The sequence below is a fragment of the Primulina tabacum genome, chromosome 12 (assembly GCF_025594145.1).
Source record: "Primulina tabacum isolate GXHZ01 chromosome 12, ASM2559414v2, whole genome shotgun sequence".
In the NCBI taxonomy this organism is placed as follows: Eukaryota; Viridiplantae; Streptophyta; class Magnoliopsida; order Lamiales; family Gesneriaceae; genus Primulina; species Primulina tabacum.
In genome coordinates this window covers 5,016,180-5,038,637 of record NC_134561.1, presented here as the reverse complement: position 1 = coordinate 5,038,637, position 22,458 = coordinate 5,016,180, and the positions used below count along the sequence as shown (strand labels likewise).

Sequence of the window (22,458 nt, the reverse complement as noted above, 5' to 3'; positions counted from 1 at the left end):
AATAAAATTATGAAAAATTAATTATTAAAAGTTTAAGTTTTTAATTTGAGATTTTTATATTAAGGTTTGGTTTAATTCGGGATTAAAACGCATTAATATGTTATATTTAAAGAATAAATTAAAAGTCCTCGATTTAAGCTAAATAAAAATATGAGAAAATTCATGTAAGATTAAATAATTATTTGAGATATGTTAGAGTCAATAGAATTAAGAAAATGTCAAAAACATGAAATTTTACATCTAGAGGCAAAAAGGTAATTTTACATCCGAAAATTAGTAAACGTCATGGCAGTGTCCTGAATGCTGTTTTATATGCTAATATGATTATTTTCAATGGTTATGAATGTTTATAATGTTAATATGTTTATTTTTAATGTTTATGGATTTTTAATATGTCAAAATGTTATTTTAAATGTCATGATTTAATATGGTAAAAGTTTATTTTAAACGTTTATGTATTTTTATAATTAAATATATTAAAACGTTTATTTTAAAATGTTTAAGGAATGTTATATGGTAAATTTTTTTTTAAAAAAAATGTTTATAGATTTGTATGAGGAAACGTTAACGTTAAAAGATATGTTGTATGCTTGGTTTAAAAGAAAAACGTTATAGGCATGTTTAAATTTTATAAAGTGATGAGAATATGAAACGTTGAAGGAAGTGAAGTAATTGTGAATAATACGATGATATGTTGGAGATATCGTGAGGGTGACGGTCCCAGTAGGAGCCCGACGATCGTATTTCCGTGGATACGAATATGTATACGATGATACGTTAATACGTAAGGCCAAAGCTCAGTTGACCGGTGAGAGTGTTGCTGATGTTTCTGCCGCCCAGTACTGTGGTTACATGTAGATGAATCCATCGCCCAAGACGTAGACGTAGATGAACAAGAAAGTCACAATTAACGATCTGAATTCAACGAAAGGAAAAAAGAATACGTATATGTTGATGATAATATGTATATGAATATGTTGATATGAATACGAATACGAATATGGATATATGAATATGTTTATGATGATATGAAAAGTTTATAGAAATGTTTACGTTTAAAGTTCTTGCATCATTATGAAAATGTTTTGTTTAAAGTTCAAGCATCTTTATGAAATTTTTTTATGAAAATGTTTTTGTTTAAAGTTCACTAATCTTTATGAAAATGTTTACAAAAATGTTTATGTTTAAAGTTTATGCATCTTCATGAAAACAATATTTTAAGTACAAGTATTTTCACTCCTGTATGTGATCTGTATATGTATTACTTGTTATCAAGATTATAATGTGTTGAGTCTTTAGACTTACTAGGTGTGATTTATGCAGATGATTATGATAATAATGTTAATGGAATTCTTGATGGTTGATCTGACTGGACTGAAGGTGCACATAACCCGAGGACCGACGCTAGTTTTTCGCACTAGTTATGAATTATGATTTTAAGATTATGTTAAAGATATTTTATGACTTTTATTTATGTTTATGAGTGGTTTTATACGAGAGATTATAGTATGAATTATATTTTTCAAATAATGTTTTTAGGTTTGTAAACTGTTGGACGATTTTATGTTTTAAACTAATTCTTTTGGATTTTTAAATGTCAGTTGATTGGTTTATTTTAAAATGACGTCAAAAATACTTCAATTATTTTATGCAATTGTTCGACCGACACTAATAATAGTTTTTTAAAAAAGAAAAAATTTCCAACACTCTTTTACAAAACAAATAGCATACGTTTACACTGTAAATTAAACTGTCGAACAGTTGATGGCCAACTGCTGTTTCGGAAAATGGAGAATGATCCAATCTCTCAACCCTTAGATTCGCTGCAATCACAGGTGGAGTCTCTTAATAAGAGGATTAAGGTACCATAAATTTCCATCCAACTCTCCGCCTCTTGGAATTCCGTTTCCTAAATGATTATTGTTTCTCCCAGGCGTTAGAGGCTGAGAATGCCCAGCTTTCTACTCGCCTCTCGAACTGCGTATGCCAGAAGGTGAGACACACATTGTTTTACAGCCCGAATTTTGTCTCAAAAAGTTTTTTTTTTCGAATCAAGTTCAGAGGCAATTGGGTTTTGTTTAGTCAGATACATCAACTTTTTTTAAAGTTGAACTAATTTTTTAAGGAGAGATACTATATTGCTGTCGTTTATGAACAAGCTTTACAGCTTGAGAATAAAGATTAGGCTTGGTTACGGTTGATCTTGATGTTCAGTGTCGGTATGGGGAGTTTGTTAGTGGCCGATGGCTTGTTCATGCACTTCAATACTTAGTTTTTGTGGTGCAGATTGCAGAAAGTGACAATACTCATGTTTTAGACAGCTGTCATTCCATTGAGGAAGTGGAGAGGCTTAAAGTAGATAAAAATGACGTGAACAATAGATTTAAGGAGGCTGTACAAGGTTTTTCTCATATCTTTATGTTTGAATCAAATGTTTGAAACATTAGTTTAATGTATTTCATACATTTTTGTTGGTTTTTGTTTATGGTTTTTTGTTGGATGCAGGTTGTAGCACAAGGAGCATACATCATTTACCAAAACGATATGTTGCTCTGAAAGCTATGTATTTTGGTCAGAGGTACGGTTTCAGAATTGCTATCCAATTCATATCCTTATTTTTGACTTGTTTTACCACATAAAAAGAGTTGCAAAAAACTATTAACGTCTTGCCTATTCTTTCATGAGAACTTCTCCACAATTATTAGTTGATCAGAGAGATGTATAGCCTTTCTTTTGTGAGAGACTTAGATATGGGATAACCTTTATACTTGATAGAATAGATTAATGAAATTTTCCCCTGCCTTGTGGTTCTTAAGGGATTTGAAGTAATCACTTTGAGAAATTATTAATGCTTATTGAATTGACAAGGTTCCTGGGGGTTAAAGGAGATAGTGATAAAAAGATACTTTTTCCACAATTATGATGTATTTATGATATTGGATGCATGAGGTGATGTTTACTGTTCATGGTAGTGTTTTTTATTTCAATATTTTGTTCTGTTCTATTCTTCCGTATCTTGAATAATGGACTTTAGGCTAATCAGTTCTTTAACTTTCTATTTGTGTCTGGAGCCATACAGACTCTGTTCTTTCATATTTCTTGATTTCCATTCAATGTCTTAACTGTACCTTAGCCTAATTATTTTAAGAGGGTGAATTTTTGTGAAAAATTCTCACATAACCATTCTTTCTTTTTGATAGTTATTTATCTATTCTCTGATAGCCTGCTGTATTCTTCAGGTTTTATGGTTTTGCTTCAGAAGCACAGTTGGATCCAACCGTGGAGGTATTGTTCACCCACCTCTTTTTTTTCATTTTCTCATGCAAATTGCGTATAAGGCCTACATATACCTTAATGTGTAAAAAATTAATTTTGGAATAGAGATAATGCCTTATGGTGTAGGTGTGTTTTATTTTTTTCTGGGTGTACCAATGTGGGGAATTGGTGAAGTTTTCTGTTTATGTCGAGTCCTACCATAACATAATTTCTTTTTTATGGCTTCCACTTCTAATGTTGGATTGTAACATGGTGACTTTTTTGTGTTTTCATTGGTTTAATAAAATTCTAGATAGTCAGATTTTTGTGAATGAAAGGTTTGTGTTCAAATGACATGTATAGCGTGATACATAACTCTTATTGTGCTTTATTTTTAGTTTGATTTATCTTCTTCATATAAGTTGTAAGTGAGAAATCGCGTTTGATGTACTCATATTTTCCCACTCAATATTGCTTTTCATTCAAATGTGATTTGATCAATTTTCAGATTTAGATTTAGAACTAAATGACTGGTAACAGTCTTAGATTTGACTCTATTTTTGGAGCCAAACCAGGTGTAAATAGTGTAGTAAATGACCTAAAATATAGCTCTTCATGCTATTCAAAAGCAATAATTGTTTTGTATTCAATTCATCTACAAACACTGAACATACTTTTATATCTTAAATTTATAATTAAGATGGACCATGCAACTCCAAGATGGAATTTTCACCTTTGCTGCTGCTTCTTGGAGAAATAGAATGTCCGTTGGTCGTTTGACCTATGAATTGCACAAAACTGGAGCTTGTTTATTTGTATCAGAGCATTTTATGCAGATAGAAATATGAAGTTGACAATCTTATTTATAAATTAGTGCAGTCAGAAATTTTCAAGGCCCTTAGAAAGACAAGGTTGATATTTGGTGACAAGAAGGAATTGCAATATTCTAGATGTGGCAGAACGGACAAGGGAGTTTCCTCTGTTGGGCAAGTAAGTTTGTTGTACTTACAGCCGCCTCACTGTCTGATCAACAAAATTGTGTGCAATGATGTCCTTTAGCAATAATTTTTTAAGGCTTGGAATTGATAACTTGTGCAGTTCCAGAACTCTGAATCTCAATGGCAGAAGGACTGGGAACTCCGCTGATAATGCCCCATAGTTATAATAACAGATTTTCTCGTGGTGCAGAAATTTCTGGCCCTGAGTTGATTGTTAAATTAGTGATCGGACTTCTGGTCCCCATAACTGTTCTTAATCCCTCAATTTTTATACCAAATCACATGTAGAATTTTGGAGGCTAGAAATATTTGTATAAGATTTTTACAAGGTTTGGTAGTCATAACAAATCAAATCATCAAGTCACAATTGTAAGCACTCCACATGACTGAATTTTACTTGGGTATGAGTTGTACAAAAAAGTTCTGTTGAATTATGTGACTCTATGACATGTAAAAACCAATTAAATAATTTATTTTTGTTGATTAAATTTATTTATTTATTTATGATAGCCTTTAAGATTAATTTTGTTTTTCAGGCCATATTACCTGTGATAAAAAAAGGAGAAATGTCCCAGCATCCTTGTAATATTTTCCCAGAGATGAGTCAACATAATTTTTTTTGTTTCGAATTCATGTAAAGTCACTGTGAAATTAAGTTTACAATTGAGATAGGTTTTTACTATCCCCAAGCTTTTCATGAGCAGCATTCATAACATCTCTTCGCATCGTATATGAAACCTCTTTTGTTTCCAGCTGAATTAAAGTACTTTTTTGTTTATTCTTTCCCCAAAGTACTATGAAATGAAGTTTATAATTGAGATTGATCTTTATTCCTCTATCTGCACCGATATAATGAACTCTGATTTCTCCAGTTGGGTTCTGTTTTATTTACATTACTCTAATGATGATTGCAGTAAGTTCTGTGTTTTCATTTTTGATGTAAGTAGAACTTGAAGAACAAAAGTGATTGATGCAGGTAATCTCTCTATTTCTACGATCCAATCTTAAAGGAACAGTAGGGGGCAGTGGATATTCTGGAGAAACTTTTGCTAAAGATTCATGTGGTTAGGCCCTTCATAATTGCCATTTATTCATATTAATTTAGCGGAATTTTTACATTTTATTCATAACAAAGAAGGTTCATATTTTTTATAAATATATCACAATTCAGTGCTTATGTGGAATGTTACGGGCTTTAGAAAAATAGTGAGAGGGCACTGAAAAGTGCTGCATACTTTTAAATTTTGGCCAAAATATGTTATAAATCTTAGAACATAAATGAATGTCAGATTTTACTATTAAACAATTGGAATCAGTACAGTATTATTATTATTATTCCCGCTTTCCGCTTATGAATCTGGTATGCCAATGGTTGAGCTTCCATTCCGGGATTGGACCAAGTAGGGTTTCCTTCATGTTGGCTATTATCTTCAACACTTGGCGTATTAGTTGCATTTGCCTCTGTACTATTGGTCATCATTGTATTTCCAAACCAAAAAGGGTGTGGAATCATGATGACTGGGCACTCTCTTGGATCTCATGGTTTGGAGCTTAGCCCCTCTGCTCATGAAACGGCTCCGACTCCATTTGCAAGCCTCATGGATAATTGCATGACCCTCAGCAGCAAGATCACGTCCTTCATTACGAGCTTGTACACATGCTTCTAGAGCTACTCGGTTAGCTATGGCACCTGGCGCATTACCCCAAGGGTGTCCTCAAGTTCCTCCACCGAACTGTAGTATACAATTTCAATTCACGGCACGGCCAAAAAAAGAGAGAAGAAACCTTGATTCTTATTCTAATTATTCTAGTAGGAAAGCCCCGAGCGCTGGGAGATTGGCTAACCCGGGTACCACTGTTCAGAAGCGTAAAAGATCAAAAGGGGAGAATTTCTTATTCGATTTTCTAATTCGTCCCGACGAGTAGTTTCGACTATTAACGGATTGAACTGTCTTTTTGCCGGGACATTCAAATTAGAAAGTAAAGAGCTGCCTCCATGAAAGAGACGCTTTGATTTAAAAGTTTCTTGCATCACATACTAATATTAGGAATGCTAGTTCTAACTTTTGATTGCTCTTATTTCTTGTGGATTCATTTATCTATTTTGTTCATATTATATGATCTTCTAAACAGAGGGAGAAATAGACTATGTGAATATTCTAAACCGCGTCCTCCCAAAAGATATTCGAATTATTGGGTGGTCTCCTGCTCCAACTGATTTCAGTGCCAGGTATGAGCTTATTCCTCATTTCTTTGTTTGACAGTAGCATTATGGAGTTGTGAGTTGTCTAATTCAGCTATGTGAGAACGAACTCCTGTTTCAGTCTCTGAACAGTTCTGCAATTTAAAATTAATTTGAAGAACGGAAAATAGTAAAGAATTATCTTTAGGATTGATCAGATGTTTGATAAACATATGTGCCATGAACATGTAGGTTGAAACTGCATCACACCAAACAATAAAGCCATCCAGGAATTGGACATTGATTACAAAACCTTTTTTTTTTTGACAAAAACCTTATTGTTCTTTAGCCCTGCAACTTGGTAAGTGGTTATTCTATATATTTTCCCTGATTTCAAATGTATGTTGCAATGTAATAGAAATAAATGAGGAGATAAATGAGATTGAGCGTAAATAATTTATGAAAGCTTTACTGGTAGGAGGACAATACCCAAACCACGGATTGAGATATCCACCTTGATACTCGGTACTCAACTCCTTGGGAATTAGAAAATAAAAATGCAATTGTATCATTGTGAAAATGAGAATGTGATTCTCCGAACACACCTTTCCTATTTATACTTAAATCAGTCTAGAAGTAACTGAATTCGTTGTTGATATCCAGCCCTGGTAGCCTCCAGCATAATTCTGGAGATCCTGCAATGATCCCCAATAGATTTTCAGCTTGATAGCATAATCATCCTCTTGATCAACATTGCGGATTTCCAGCTTGATTATCTTGTCTTGATCAACATAAATCTTATACTTTTGATTGCAGCCAACAATATTCTATCCTACATGTCTTTAATTCTCATTACTTCCCCCTAAGTATTGATCTTTTCCTCATGGTCTAAATTAGGAAAACACAATTTTAGTTCCTGCTAGTCTTCCCATATAGCATTTGCTCCTGCTTGGTGTTAATTCGTATCTGTACTGATAGTTGCTAATAAGGTTGAAGGCATAGCAACACGACATCACCCACCTTAAATTTGTGGTTTGTCCTACCAGTGTGTTATGTTCTTCAGTCAATCAAAAGATAATGATAAAAGTATAACATTAAATAATACAAATAATGAGTGGAAATAGACTGTAATTCTATTGAACGAAAATGATAAGAGTTGCCTGTGTACAATCTTCCTCCACTATCCCAAGCTCTAGGCTAGTCTATACTTAAAAGCAAACAACAAAACCAGAATGCTAACAACTCTCTCACATTTTATTCTCATTTCCTTCGCGGGCCTTCTTAATTTCTTCTAGAGTTAAAGGTGTATGATAATGGGCTTGCCACTTTCTTCTAAGCCCATTTCCTTTGACTTCGTAACAATTACTACCTCCTCAGAATCAATCTTTTCCCCAAGATTGAAATTAAGAAACTGAGATGCGAACTCCACAGACTCCTTGATCGAGCAAAACTTGCACTGTAAAATCCTTAGTAAAAATTTATAATATTCAAGCTCGAAATAATCGCAAGTGCACGGTGTCAAGTGATAATATAGTGTACGAGAGTACGAGTATCGTTCCACTAGAGACTGTATTTCGCAATTGTTATTTCCAGTTATTAAATATTTAGCAACGTTAAGTTGAATGATAATACCATATCATTTACTTGATACTCAACATCCCATCGGTGTCTATCAGCAAACTTTGTCATTCGTTGTTGTGCTCGTTGGAGATTGTACCTTAATTGCTTGAGCAACTCATCTTTGTCACTTTATTCATCGGCCACAGCAGCTACCAGAGTTTCTCCCGGAATGTACTGGATAATAGCGGGGGGTTTCCTTCCGGCCATAGACCACTTGGAAAGGAGTAAACCCCGCAGAGGTCTGATACGAGGTATTATACCAATATTCATCCCAGTGCACCCAACTAGCCCATCCTTTTTGTTGTTCCGACGCAAAACACTGTAAATAAGTTTCAAGGCACCTGTTTAAAGATTCACTCTGCCAATCAGTTTTAGGATGGTGAGAACAACTCATTTTGAGTTTGATGCCTTGTAATCGAAAAAATTCAGCCCAAAAGAGACTCATAAAAATAGAGTCACAATCACTTACTATAGATTTAGGGACACCGTGTAGCCGCACCACTTCTTTCATAAATTTTCAGCTACTGTTTTGGCCGTGAAATGATGTTTTAACAATATGAAATGTCTATATTTTGACAATCGATCAACCACGAACATTATGCTCACTAGCTTATTTCCACCATCATACAAGCCATTCCCATTGTATCGTACGTCATATATCTTCTTCAATTTCCTTCAAATAACGTTTAAATTCTGATCACTCACGAGTGTTCTCGTTGATAAATTTTCCACCACGAGTTCTTGATCCATTACTGTTAAGGACTCAGATAAGTTGGGCATAGCCAATATCATTCTGTTAGACCCATTTGGGCCATAAAATTCCGTGCTCAAAATAAATATTCTAGAAAGTGTAACTTAGAAGAGAGGAAAGAGGAAGCGGGAAAAGAAAAATATAAGATTAGAGCTCGTTAGGGGGGAGTTATCTTTCTTTTTGGGAGTGTTAGCTTATGCTAGGGCAAGAGATTGAGAATTTCCTTGTGAGAGGGCATAACAGGGGATACTTACTCATTACTCAACAGCCCTCGCTCCAAAAAATACTTATTCAGATCATCAAGGATCTTCAAGGGTTTCTGTCAAACTACTCGACAGTTTCTTGCCATGATCGTTTGAGAAGTTTCTCGACCGTTTGAAACGAAGGATTCATCATCTTATTTCTATATTGGTTGTTAGAATGTGTAGCTCAATTGTTGTAAGAAGTTACTAGGAGTTTCAATTTAGACAGTGGATAAGTCCTAAGATTGAAATGAATTGTTACAATTTTTGTAAAACCAAAGTCTTCTAGTGAAATCCTTCCATAAGTGAAAGAAGGGGTGATGGACGAGCTTGAGTATCCAAACATTCATAAACATAACTTGTGTTATGTCTTTACTGCATTTATTTAAATTGCCTTATTTGTGTATAAATAGTCATAAGATTCATCGGACCGTTTCCCCACAACTCGTGGTCCGACCGTTTCTTAAGAAGTTGACAAAAATTGCTTTTGATATTTAACACCACCAGTCAAGACTGGTCGCACTATTTGACGGGGTTTAGAAGAAAAAGTTTAAAAGGGTTTATTCATCTCTAACCCGCTCCTGACAAGTGGTATCAGAGCGAGTTTTTCTCAACATCTGATATTCATATACTCATATGGCTTTTTTAAACAAAATTCCTATGTTTTCAAAAGAAGATTATGATGATTAGAAAATTTGCATGCACACACACTCATCTGCACAGGAGAATGACATGTGGTATATCATCACTCCAATAAAAATCCTAAAGACAAACACATTCATTTCCATAACTGAAGGTGCTCCGTAGGTGGTGGAAAAACATAGATCAGAATGGACTGCCGAAGACAGAAAGAAGGCTAATATCCTTTATAAAGCTTTAGATAAAAAATATGTTTAGTAAAATAAAAACTTGTTCTACAACTAAAGAGATTTGGGAGAAGCGGACTCAATTCTATGAAGACAATGACTAGACTAATGAGAACAAGCTAACCATTGCTATCCAAAAGTTTGACAATGTCAAAATTAATCTTGGAGAAACGCTCAATGAGTTTGATGAACGGTTTTGTAACATCATTATTGAACTAACTACTCTAGGTAAAGAATATTCTAATCAAGAAATTTCTTTGAAGATGAGAGCATTACCCATAGAATGAGATGTAAAGATGGTGGCCATGCGAGAATCCAATATCTAAACAAACTGGAGTTGCATGACCTATTTGCTTGACCTCAAGGCCTATGAGTTCGAGCTTGAGATTCAAACTGAAGAAGAGCCTTCTACAACAAAAGCTTTTGCTGCAACCATTGTTGTTCTTCCGATCGAAGAGACTTCAAGCAAGAAGTCTGCTGAACAAATTAGCAATGAGGCCATGTCCTTATTCGTCAAAAAGTTTGGTAAATTTATGCGTAAAAATCAATCTAAATTTACTAAACCTTATCATAAAAAGGACAATACAGATGATGGTCAAGCTTGCTTCAACTGTCGCAAGAAAGGTCACTTCATGGCAGAATGTAACAGGCCAAGAAGGATGACAAGAAACCGTTTGAGAGAAGATGGTCGAAAGATGAAAAGAGATCCTTCAAAAAGAAGAAAGACCAGAAGGTTCTTGTTGAAGAAAACAATAGTTAGCGGGCAGACTCTGAGAGAGAATCTTCTGGAAGCGACGTTAGCTCAAGCGAAAGTGATAAGGAACCGGTACAGTACCTAATGGCTAACTCAGAACCAGAAGAAGATGTTGGTGAGGTATTGGATATCGGCGCTACCCAATTTTGTCTTGATATTTAACACCATCAAGACCGGTCACACTATTTGACGGGGTTTAGAAGAAAAATTTTAAAATAATTCACCCCCTCTAGACTCTGACCCGATCCTAATAAAATGGATTAAGATCGTGAACAAAATATCCAATCTGAAATTATATGGCCTACTCAGAGTTATCTCCAAAAATTGATACTTTCACCAAGATGGTTGGTATTGGATACCTCGTAATATTTATGCAGATTTTCGAGGAATTGATCAGCATAGAAGATTTCCAGCTTGATCCTCGTCTCTTGGTCGACATGATCTTTTCCTTTTTACGGTAGCCAATGACGTCCCCTCCTCGATGTCTTTAGTTCCTTTTAATCCTGGATCAATGCGACTATGAAATTTAGATTCTTACTGACCAGGGTAATGTCCCAAGGGCAACTAGTTATCTAAGAAAATTAATGGGAGACATCATATAATTAAATTAATAATTTATTGGTAATCAGATCTAGAATTTTTATATTGTGTAGGTAACTTTCCTTCAGATCCACAATTAAAAGCACTAATCTGAAAATTTAAATGGTGTAAAGTTATTTCTCTTGCTGATACTTTTCATCTGAACTAACTAAAAACATGCAGATTCAGTTGTTTGAGCCGGGAGTACAAATATTTCTTCTGGGGAGCAAATTTGAACATTATGGTATACATCTCTTGCGTATGTTTTCGACTAATGTGACCATTTTTATCCTGTTGGCTCATAATTACTTGAAGATTCTTGTGAACCAGAAATTCTTACTGTATTTGACCAGGCCATGGAGACAGCTGGTAAGAAATTTATTGGGGAACATGATTTCAGAAATTTTTGTAAGATGGATGCAGCTAATGTCCACAATTATAGACGTCATATCACATCGTTTGAGATTACTTCTTGTGATGAAAGGTGTAAAATCAATTCCCTACTTTTCCTTTTCTAATGTGGTTTAGTATTTTAGTTATTTAATCAATATTGTTCTATCTTAGATATGATATTTGTTTCTGGGAATTGAGAGTTTTGGGAATTATTTGGATATGAGACTGGTGATTGGTTGAAGTATGTTATTGAAGTATGTTATTGCAAGATTGCGCTAGCAACAAGATATACGTTAGAACTGTTGAGTTGAGCAGTCAACATATTGATGATTTCTTGGGATTCCTGCCTTGACTCAGAGGTCTTTAACTTTTAGTCTTGCTCCGATATTCTTCCCTATTTCAAACCTATTCTCAAAGGGAGATCTCCGCATTGTCAACATATCACTTTTTTAGGGACAGGAGAATACTATAAACAATTCTTGAATTTATATGGTTCGAGCATATCACTTCTGGAAATTGAGTTAGTCCAACTAGGCAATTGTTTAGATCCATATGTCTGGATAACTACTTTTCATTGTATATGTCTACATGTTGGGGTTGGCCTTAAACTTTCTACTGCTTGGAACGGTTTTGCCAAAGTAAAATGAGTTTAGGGACAGGAGAATGCCAAAAGCAATTCTCAAGTTTATATGGTCCGAGCACATCACTTCTTGAAATTGAGTTAGTCCAACTAGGCAGTTGTCTGGATCCATTTCACTCGATAACTACTTTTCATATGATCCTATTTGGGGTATGTGATGAAGACTTGCACAATGGGTGGCTTCTCCCCTTTTTTATATTTGCCTCTATGTCGTGCACTTTAGGTTTTTTAATATTCTAGGCAGATGTAGTATGAAGTGACGTGTATTGTGATAGTGGCCTAGTTGCCAATGTCCAACCCAAATTCCTTGGCTCGTTTGCTCATTCTTTATTGTGTTGCTTGTCTTGGTCTGCTTTCACTTTTTGGGTTTTGGCGTAGTATATTGTTACCAACATTATTGTATTGCACCTTACTGTTGCCTTCCCCCGCCCAACACTTATGTCTTTGATTTTCTTAGCTTTAAATTTAGCTGCCATGCTGGTTGCTTCTCTCTTGTTAGCTAGAGGTAAGGCTCGACCCACATGATGTATGACTTCATTGTATAATATCTACACGTTGGGGTCGGCCTCAATCTTTCTACTGCTTGGAACCGGGAACGGTTTTGCCAAAATAAAATGTTAATCCATTGGTTCACATGATGAATTTTTTTTGCTGAGTCCCTTATTGATAGATGTCTTGGTGAAGTTGAATATCAATATTTCTCTTTTCTACAGGTTTGAAGATGATCAACTCTGGGTGGTGAAAATCAAAGGTAGTGCTTTTCTGTGGCACCAGATCCGATGCATGGTTGCTGTGCTGTTTTTGGTTGGTCAGGGTCTTGAATCTCCTAATGTGCGTGTGACTATGCTACTTCAATAAGTGGTTTACAGTTACTAATTTGACTTTACTTACTAAACAGTTTTGATATTTCTTTTTCATCATTTACTACATCATCCAATTTTCAGCTTTTCTTGAACAATGAAAACATGGTTAGTTGTATTTGAATGTCCCGTGAAGCATAGTTGTCAAAGGCGAGCGCGAGAGGCGCCACCAGGCGCGGGCGTTGCGCCTGGGGAAATCCCAGGCGCAACGATTTACAAAGGCGAGCCCAGGCGAGGGCTCTCGGGCGCGGGTTGCCTTTTTTTTTTAATTCAGTAATAGAGAAGTTGCATTTTGAAAATGCAACTTCTCTGTTTTTTTTAATATTAACTTAAAATGTAAAAGGCCCAACCCAACCTTGAACAATTCACGAAGGATGAATGTATTTTAAAATTTTTGCAGCTTCATTCGAAAAGAAAAAACAGGTTGGCGCAGAAGCGTTTGAATGATCTAGTCTTCATTAAATATAACAGGGCATTGAAACGTCGATATGATTTGCGCGACAAAATTGATCCTATTTCATTGAATGATATCGATGATAGCAATGAATGGTTGATGGGAGGATTGGACAACGAAGAAAATAATCTAGTCTTTGGAGATGATGATTTAAATATGGGGTGATGTAGGCCGAAAGTTCTAGGGACTCTGATGATTCGATGGAAGAAGATAAATTTGATTTGGATGATTGAAGAATTTTAATCGTGTTACTTATTATTATGAACTTATTAATTATTTGTTGTTTTGTGTTACTTAATTATTTCATATTTTAATATATTAATCTAAGATAAATATATTTTTTTTAAAAATAAAAAATGTGCGCCTTGCTTCGGTAAGGCGCGCTACGCCTCAGGCTCCAGAGCCCTTGTGCGCCTCGGTGCGCCTTGCGCCCTTGACAACTATGCCGTGAAGCTACCAAATGGTTGTTTTGATTGTCTGCGACTTGTATGAATGATAGCCAATAGTTAAATATCAAATCCCATGCTGTAGCCTGTAGATATAAGCAAAGTATCGTTTTGTTTACTAGGCCAGCATGTATGTTAAGATTGCATTTTCTTTATGTTAGCTTGAGAGAAAATAATATTTCTTATATGTATATCTTTGAATGAGGCCAACACCTCTATTGATACAAGAGTGAACCAATCTCTAGCCTTGACCACGGTAAAAGGAAAAGAGAAAATAAATTTCCTATACAATTGACAAGACTAATTACCACTAATTACAACATAATTCAAGAACGACAATAATATACATTTATAATATATTACATTTAAAATATTTTCATTATTTTCCAACACCCCTCTCAAAGCTTGGAGACAATTTCTTGAAATGTTGTGCCATCGAGTCCCTTGGTAAGTATGTCGGCAAGTTGGTCCTTGCTCAAGATATAAGGGGTGCAAATTAGTCAACTATCCAGTTTCTCCGTCTGTCTACCTCAATATGTTTTGTTCTATCGTGTTGAACATGATTATGTGCTATGTTGATTCTAGACTTGTTGTCAGATAATAATCTCATCGGCCCTTCCCACTTGATCTTCAGGTCCTCTAAAATTATTTTAATCCATAGAAGCTCGCATATTCCCAAAGCCATTGCTCTAAATTCTGCCTCAACGCTCTATCTAGCAACTGCATTCTGCTTCTTACTTCTCAATGTCACGAGAGAGGTTGATCTTCTATCAATTGGTGAGCCTGCATAATCAGCATCAATATAAACATCGTGTGTCAGTCCATGTTTCTCCTGAACAAGATACCCTTACCAGGATTCCCTTTTAGATAGTGTAGTATTCTGTTAACTGCTTGCAAATGAACCTCTGTGGGATTTTGCATAAATTGGCTTACTACACTGACAACAAATGCAATATTTGGTCGAGTAAGAGCCAGATATATGAGCTTCCCTACTAACTTCTTATATATCTCTTTGTCCACAACTAGATCTTCATTTGCCTCACCCAGTTTGTGATTCGGGTCAATCGGCTTAGATGCTGGTTTACATGCCAACTTTCCTGTTTCTCTTAAGCGATCATCGACGTACTTTTGTTGTGAAATGAGAATCCTTCACTGGAATGCGCTACTTCCATTCCCAAGAAATATTTGAGCCTACCAAGCTCTTTTATATCAAACTCCTTGGTTAGACATCTTTTTAAGGCTTCTTTTTCCTTCTCGTCATTACATGTCACAATTATATCATCAACATACACCAAGAAAACCGTCACTCACCCTGAATCTGAGTGCCTAATAATGAGAGTGTGATTACTTGTCACCTCCTTCAAACATGTCATCATATTCATCACTTATAAAATTCATGGATATACGTATATTTTCTTGAAACCAAGCATGCAACATATTTTCATAAAAAATCCATATTCAAGTGAAATAAATATTTTAAACATGTATTTTCAGTTATCAGGGAGCTGCCAAAACTGCTAACTCGATTCAGGTGCAAAATGAGCATTTTGCCCTGAAACCCTAATTTGACCACTTTACCCCTGGACCTTAAAATTTCGAATCGAGTCCATCCAAACTTATTAAAACACCTTAAATCATACGTAAACTCGAACCCATGCATTAAATTTTATAATTCGTTTTAAAACTTGGAGCGAAATCTCTGTTTTAACCCGAATCAAACCGAAACACAATCACTTTCCCAAACATAAACCATGACTTAACCACGCCCTACCAGACCCTAAACCACCTAGACCAAACCTTTTAAGACCCTCGGAATGCGCCTGGAAGTTGCTGGAATTTTCTGCATTTAAAAGGCCGAAACCCTAGCATTGCCCTAGCCTCAAGGCTCAAACTCTCGACCTTAGAGCAAACCAGCTTGGACCAGACCCTCACCAGCCCTTCCTAGCCCACCACTGGACTCTCCTGGACTGACCTAACCGTGGCCCCTAGCCCCATGCACACGGTCGTGCGCAATTCACCGGAACACCCCAAAACCGAGCCACAACTACGCCTAGCTTCCTCGATCGGCCCTTCGACCACGACCAGCGCTACTCGAGCCACCCTGGGCCACGTCTCAGACCCACCAGGTTCTGATCTAAGGCCTGGAATAGCCCTTGGACCGCAGCTCACATCCTATCACCCAATCTAGTCAAAACCGAGCCATAATCAAGAAATCCGATCGGCCTCCTACCCTGACTCATTCCAGATCTGAAGCCTTCACCTAAACCCTCTCTAAACCTCCTGTAGATCGTCCCCTAACCATCAAAATCTGGCAGCCCCTTCAACCATAACAAAAGCGTGAGAAGCAAGACAAAGAATCCTATATTTTTCATGGAAAAACAAAAAAAAATCGATGCATAATAGTGGATCTATTAATTATCATGCAAAATCGTTCATTATACATATCATGATGTGATTGATGAGAAGAAGAAGGTATAGGGCGTGCTTTTGCGTCTAAACGCTTGGAAAATCGAACCGACGAAGCGAGAGACGAACACCGGAAGGACGGGACGATGATCCTACTGAAATCTCCTTGAAAAATGAGCCGAAACCTGCTGGTGTGAGTGTGTGAGAGGTGTGGCCGAGAGGGAGTGAGGAGGCTAGGGTTTGGGTGGGAGTTTGATAATAAAATGAGTGACAATTGGGCATAGGTTTTAAAAATAATGAGGTGTAGTGAGCTTGGCCCAAAAATCTACTAACACAAGCCCATTAGGCCCAATAACACGCACGTAAAATATTTTGTTTTGGTACGTTTTCAAAAATACTACCCGAACCCTCAAAAAATCCTCTGTTTTGCTAAAAATCGACTACCGATTTAAAATATATATCATAAAATTCTCTATTTTCGAAAATCACCTATTAAATACATAATATATTAAATAATTAAAAATAATTATTTAATAAAAACATTTTCCTTAAACTGTCTCCGGTCTCCGTTTCTCGTTCGAGCATCAAATACTGCCAAAAGTCCTATATTATGCAATTCTAATAAACCATGCTATATAATCATAAAATCATGTCATAACCATGCATTAAATGCATTTAAAACATTAAATTAAGCTTTTTTAATAATACCCTAGATTTGCATGCAGTTAGGTTACGTGGCTTGAATTTTTTTAGATCTTACATAATTCCTCAGAAGTAGTATTAGGAATATGAACTATATTTAGTTTGAGTAGGAAGTTCTTGTAATGGTGAGAAATTTTTAAATGACACAAAATTCTTTATTCGGTACACTCCCTTGTGCCTTTTCTAACAGCAATTGGCAAATGATCGTCAGTTGCTAATGGATGAGGATCAGAATCAATATTTGAAACTGTAGTTACCTCATTCCAAGAGTAAGGCGTGACTCTTGAACTTGCATAGGAGCTGGATGTTGGTCTATACGTCCGGAGTAAACCTGGTCAAACCTAATGTGATGACTCAATTGGAGAAGACAAAACAAGTTCATGGGATTGGGATGGACAGGATATTGCATAGGGTAGATCAAGTAAAACAAATCCCTATCCTTAACTTCCCCCTGAAGATGAGAATTAGAGAAATAAGGTTTCTGCTCTTCAAACGTGACATCGTCGGAAATAAACATCTTTCTTGTTGGAGGATGGTAACATTTGTATCCTCTCTGAGTTGAAGAATATCCATATGATGCACTTAATAACTCTTGGATCTAATTTTCCCCTGTTATGACTGTGAATCTGAACAAATGAAGTGCATCCAAAAATTTTAGGAGTGAGATTATTTGTAGTTCTCAGATTTGGATAGAATTTATAAACAGTCTCTATTGGTGTTTTGAACCCCAAAAGGCCGAAACCCTTGAGGTAATCGATTGATTGATAATTTTTAAGATCCCAAATGATGGATGTCCTAGTCTAAAATGTTAAATCCAAATGGCATCTTTATTGGATGATGATAAAAAAGACAAGGAACAATGATTAGCAGATTTTCCTGATTCCTCCAGATAATATAGACCATCCTTCTCCTTAGCAAGCCCAATCTTCTTCTCCGACTCATGGTCCTGAAATATACAGAAGGAAGGGTAAAAAAGAACTTTACAGTTAAGATCACAGGCGAGTTTCTGTATGGATATCAAATTGCTGGACAATTTAGGAACATGAAGCACATATTTTAGGATGAGGGATGGAGAAACAGTAATATCTCCCATGCCAGCAACAGTGGTAAGAGAGCTATATGCAACTGCTATTTGTCTATTACTTGGACAGGGTGTATATGTGCTGGATTTTAAACTGGAATGAGTTATGTGATCAGTTGCTCCTGAATCAACAATCCACAGATGCTTAATACAATTATCTGAGACATTAAACCCTCGAGAAACAGAAAACTTACCTGAGAGTACAAGGGAACATTCTCCAGTTGGTTTTTCCAAGTATTCCAGAAATTCTCTCAAAATCTCCATTTCTTCTTTGTTGAATTCTCTTGTACTCGCCTCCTATTCCTTATCAGGCTGGTTCCACTTTGTAGTAGCGTTAGCTTGATTTTTGGGCAGTCCTCTTTGATTTGGTCTGCCATGCAGCTTCTAACAATTTGTCCTAGTATGTCCTGTTTTCCTACAGTAAGTACACCAGAGAGATTTTTTTTGCTTTTTTGAAACCTCAGCAAATCTGCCATTCCAATGTCCTTGGATTGTGGTTCGGGAGTAACCACTATCGCAGATCCTTCCACAGTCTGGGGTTCAAGCATGACTCCTCTGCAACTTTCCTCAGCTCGAATCAGAGAGAGAGCTTCGTTCAGAGATGGTAATTCCTGCTTACCTAGAATCTGGACTCGGACTTGATCAAAATGTGGATTAAGTCCTGCGAGAAAGTCATATACCCAGTCTTTCTCTATGAAATTTTTCAGGACCGCTGCATCATCTGGGCATTTGGTTTCAATGCACCTGTAGTGGTCTAATTCCTGCCACAAGCTTTGTAAAAGATTTGCGTATTCAGTCACTGTTTTCCTCCCCTGTTTAGTGCCATCACCTTGACTTTAATCTCATAGACCTGCGCTGCATCACATGCTTTGGAATAGGTTTGTCGAACTGCTTCCCAAATCTCCTTTGATGTAGACAGAAACATGAAGGTGTCACTGATTTCAGGATTCATGGAATTCCAAAGCCACGACATGATCATGGAATCTGCTTCATCCTCTAGACCAAAGCTTGGGTCTCCTTTCTTCACTCCTGTACCAGTGATATGGCTCAATTTTCCTTTCCCTTTTAAATATGTTCGGACTAATTGAGACCATTTGAGGTGGTTCTTCCCATTCATCCTGTATGTATGCAGCCTGTATAGACTGAAGAGGCCAACATCTTTGAGATAGTTCTTCCCATTCTTATACATATATATCTAGGAATGAGGCCAACATCTTTATTTATGCAAGAGCGAATACTAATCTCTAGCCTTGACTACGGTAAAAGGAAAAAGGAAAATAAATCTCGTATACAATTGACAAGACTAATTACCACTAATTACAATATTATTCTAGGAAGTCTATAATATACATTCCTAATATATTAGATTTAAAATATTTCCCTTATTTTCCAACACTTTATTTACTTTTAACTGTACTCGTGTTCTCAACAAGGCCTATGATGAACTGGTAACCTTTTAATACCATGGGGCAACATGATATCTACAGCTTTCTCAATCTTGCATTTTTACTTTTGAAATCCTCTATATTCAAAACTTCGAATTTATTTGTACCACCACACAAATGTTATTAGATTCTTGGCACTCTCAGTTATCCATTACTTTGAAATGACCTGTGGATGAGCAGGAAAAAAATATTGGTCAGACATGTTTGGTGTTGTATAGATGTGTGCTTCCCTGGATGGCTGGATGTGAACATTTTTTCTCATTGATATACACCTAGTATATTAACTTTGCTGGAGCAAAATTTATGAGTTTACTGTGAAGTTCTATTATAGATTTTTCCATAATCAGGCGAATATTATGTCTATTAAAAAATCCTGTGTAACATTTAGGTGGTAGAGGTTCTATTGGATATTAAAAGAACACCAAGGAAACCTCAATACACAATGGCTCCAGAGATTCCACTTGTTCTTCAGTCTTGTGAATTCAAAGTTCTGAAATTCATTTGCTCATCAGGTATTCTCTTTCTGAATTGAGGTTAATATTTGTATTACTCCGATTATTGCTGTTTATTCTGTCATTGCCAGCTTCGCTGTTGATTTGAAGAAAAAGAGTTGATGTACTTGCTTGTCTCTTTCTTTATAATCTGGAAGGGAGAGTTGTTATTGCATACTTTATTCCCTATTTTACAGCAGATCCTGGCACTCTGTGGCAACACCTAAGAATGCTGTTTACGTTTTGGATTGTATTACATAATGTTCTCTTTTTACGAGCATCTGTGCTTGTGGACTTATAGACTTTAATGGCAGTGGACTACCATTTCCGCCTTTTTATCTCATCACTTTGTAGCACGTAAGCGTTGTGTCAAAACTATCTCAATCTGATAAAAGTTTCGAGGCATTGATCATTTTTTATTGTTTTACTAGAATACTGACTAGTGGCACTGATCTGTGGACTAGTAATTCTTTGCTTAAATTCCAGAAAGGTTGCTAAAACAGTAGGAAAAGTTGAAGTGCTCTGATTGCCTCAAAACATTTTCATGGTTTGTCGTACAGATGCTAGGCAAGCTCTTCTCACTCACTTAAAGAAGGAATGCCAGAGTTGCCAACTTCAAGCAGCAATATTTCGTGAGGCATTGCGATGTTGTTCTGGCATTTTTAGTGGTATCAAAACTTATATTTACAGCAACTTTACTTTCTCTTCTGCTACTATTATTCCCTTACAGAAGATATATGTGCAGATTACAGTCAGCCAAATCATAAGCCAAAAAAGAAGGAATCTGCTCACATCCCCCTAATATTACGACCAACAGAGCGTGAGTTCTTGCTTTCTCAGTTTCCTCTTCTTGATCGGCATAATTGATTTACTAGTTTTTCTATCACCTTTTGTCAAGTGACTAGGGTCTGTCTCGAACCTTACTCAATTCAACTTGTTCAAATCACACAACTCAACCGTTGTCTCACTCTTTCCTAAAGGAGACATCCATTTGTTTTGGTGTTTATTTACAAATTTTTTTGAGCCATGAAAGGCTTCTGATGTTTGGTTGTCTGGAATTTCTTGTACCTTCCAGCTTCTTATGAAGAGCGATGGGCTAAGATGCTCTCTAAAATGGGAAGGGAAAAAGTAGAAACTTGTATTGCACCATGAATCATGCCCAACCCCAGCAAAGGCCTCGACCAAATCAAGCAATTATCATGTCATGCAGTGATTACTTTCCTGGCTAGTTGGATTAGGCAAATCTCTCTCTCTCTCTCTCTCTCTCTCTCTCTCTCAAAACAATGTAACATACATTAATTAACCTCTGTTTTACTTGTATAAGCTCCTTTTTTAATTAAAAATGTTGACATTGAATTTTAAAAAAGATTCTCGTTTTTGTTATATTTTATAATTTTTTTGTGGTTACTTGTGATTATTTTGTAAAGCAAAGACAACATGGTAATGCTTTTGTAGTGTTGATACATCTCTTTTATCTATTTTATTAAACTTAAATACCAGTTTCATTATTTGAATGGCTCTTTTTGCTTCAAAAATGCTATATCTGCTCCATTTTTTGGTATACGTAAAATTATGTACTGTTAGAATCAAACAAATTGATCATCTGATGAACTGAGCACAAAAAACAAGGACTAAGAGAGAATCCCTCTACTCCCTCTCTCAAGGAAACACTCAATCTCCTTGCCCATAACTCAACCTAATCTAACTATACAATAAGCATGAATGATACCTTCCTAACAAATACTTCTCTATTTATTTTGTTCTCCTTTCTACATTCTTCGAATAATTTGGGATAGAGGTTATTTGCGCTAGACATATTTTGGATCTGTAACACTCTTCTTATTCTTATCGTCATCGACGTAGTATTTGCAAGTTCATCATACCTTCTAGTAAGAAATCAATTATCTTTGAGAATCATCGAGCAATGCTACTAGACGTTCTTACCATATCTAATGATCGATTTTAATTTGATAATGTGGATTTCATATATTTTTATGAACTTCACATGTCCAAATCAATTTTGAATCCTTGGATTTTTCATTAGTACGATAGCATGAACTCAGAAAGTGCAAAGTTAAATATCTAAAAAAAAAAGTTGTAGTATTTTCAATCTTGAATACCGTCCATATTTGTTTTACACGAATCTGAGAACAAGGAATAGATTCATCATTCCAGTTTATATTTCTCGATCTGACGATTCAAAGGGAGCAGGATCCTTGCTGGACAAAGTAAAGCTGAATTTTGAAAGGCTGTTTTTAATAAGTTCGAAGTTTTAAGGAAGAAATTGTCAAAA

At 35.9% G+C, this 22,458-nt stretch overlaps 1 protein-coding gene across 1 annotated transcript; it reads left to right on the top strand.

Moving 5' to 3' along the window:
* The first annotated feature begins 1,722 nt into the window (after positions 1 to 1,722).
* LOC142520068 (uncharacterized) lies at positions 1,723 to 21,424 on the top strand. The gene is made up of 15 exons (XM_075623021.1): positions 1,723 to 1,862; positions 1,934 to 1,993; positions 2,287 to 2,401; positions 2,506 to 2,578; positions 3,240 to 3,285; positions 4,135 to 4,245; positions 5,230 to 5,317; positions 6,387 to 6,483; positions 11,431 to 11,491; positions 11,601 to 11,731; positions 12,994 to 13,111; positions 20,063 to 20,186; positions 20,726 to 20,833; positions 20,911 to 20,985; positions 21,241 to 21,424. The coding sequence occupies exons 1-15, from the start codon at positions 1,788 to 1,790 to the stop codon at positions 21,315 to 21,317; spliced, it is 1,359 nt and encodes a 452-aa protein (XP_075479136.1). The 5' UTR covers positions 1,723 to 1,787; the 3' UTR covers positions 21,318 to 21,424.
* The last annotated feature ends 1,034 nt before the right edge of the window (positions 21,425 to 22,458 follow it).

What these genes read in the sequence shown, in the direction of transcription:
- LOC142520068 (XM_075623021.1), top strand. Translation starts at nt 1,788, where the DNA reads ATGGAGAATGATCCAATCTCTCAACCCTTAGATTCGCTGCAATCACAG. An exon ending in GAGTTTCCTCTGTTGGGCAA is followed by an intron (nt 4,246 to 5,229) that starts GTAAGTTTGTTG and finishes TGATTGATGCAG; the next exon opens with GTAATCTCTCTATTTCTACG. An exon ending in TTGTTCTGGCATTTTTAGTG is followed by an intron (nt 20,834 to 20,910) that starts GTATCAAAACTT and finishes ATATATGTGCAG; the next exon opens with ATTACAGTCAGCCAAATCAT.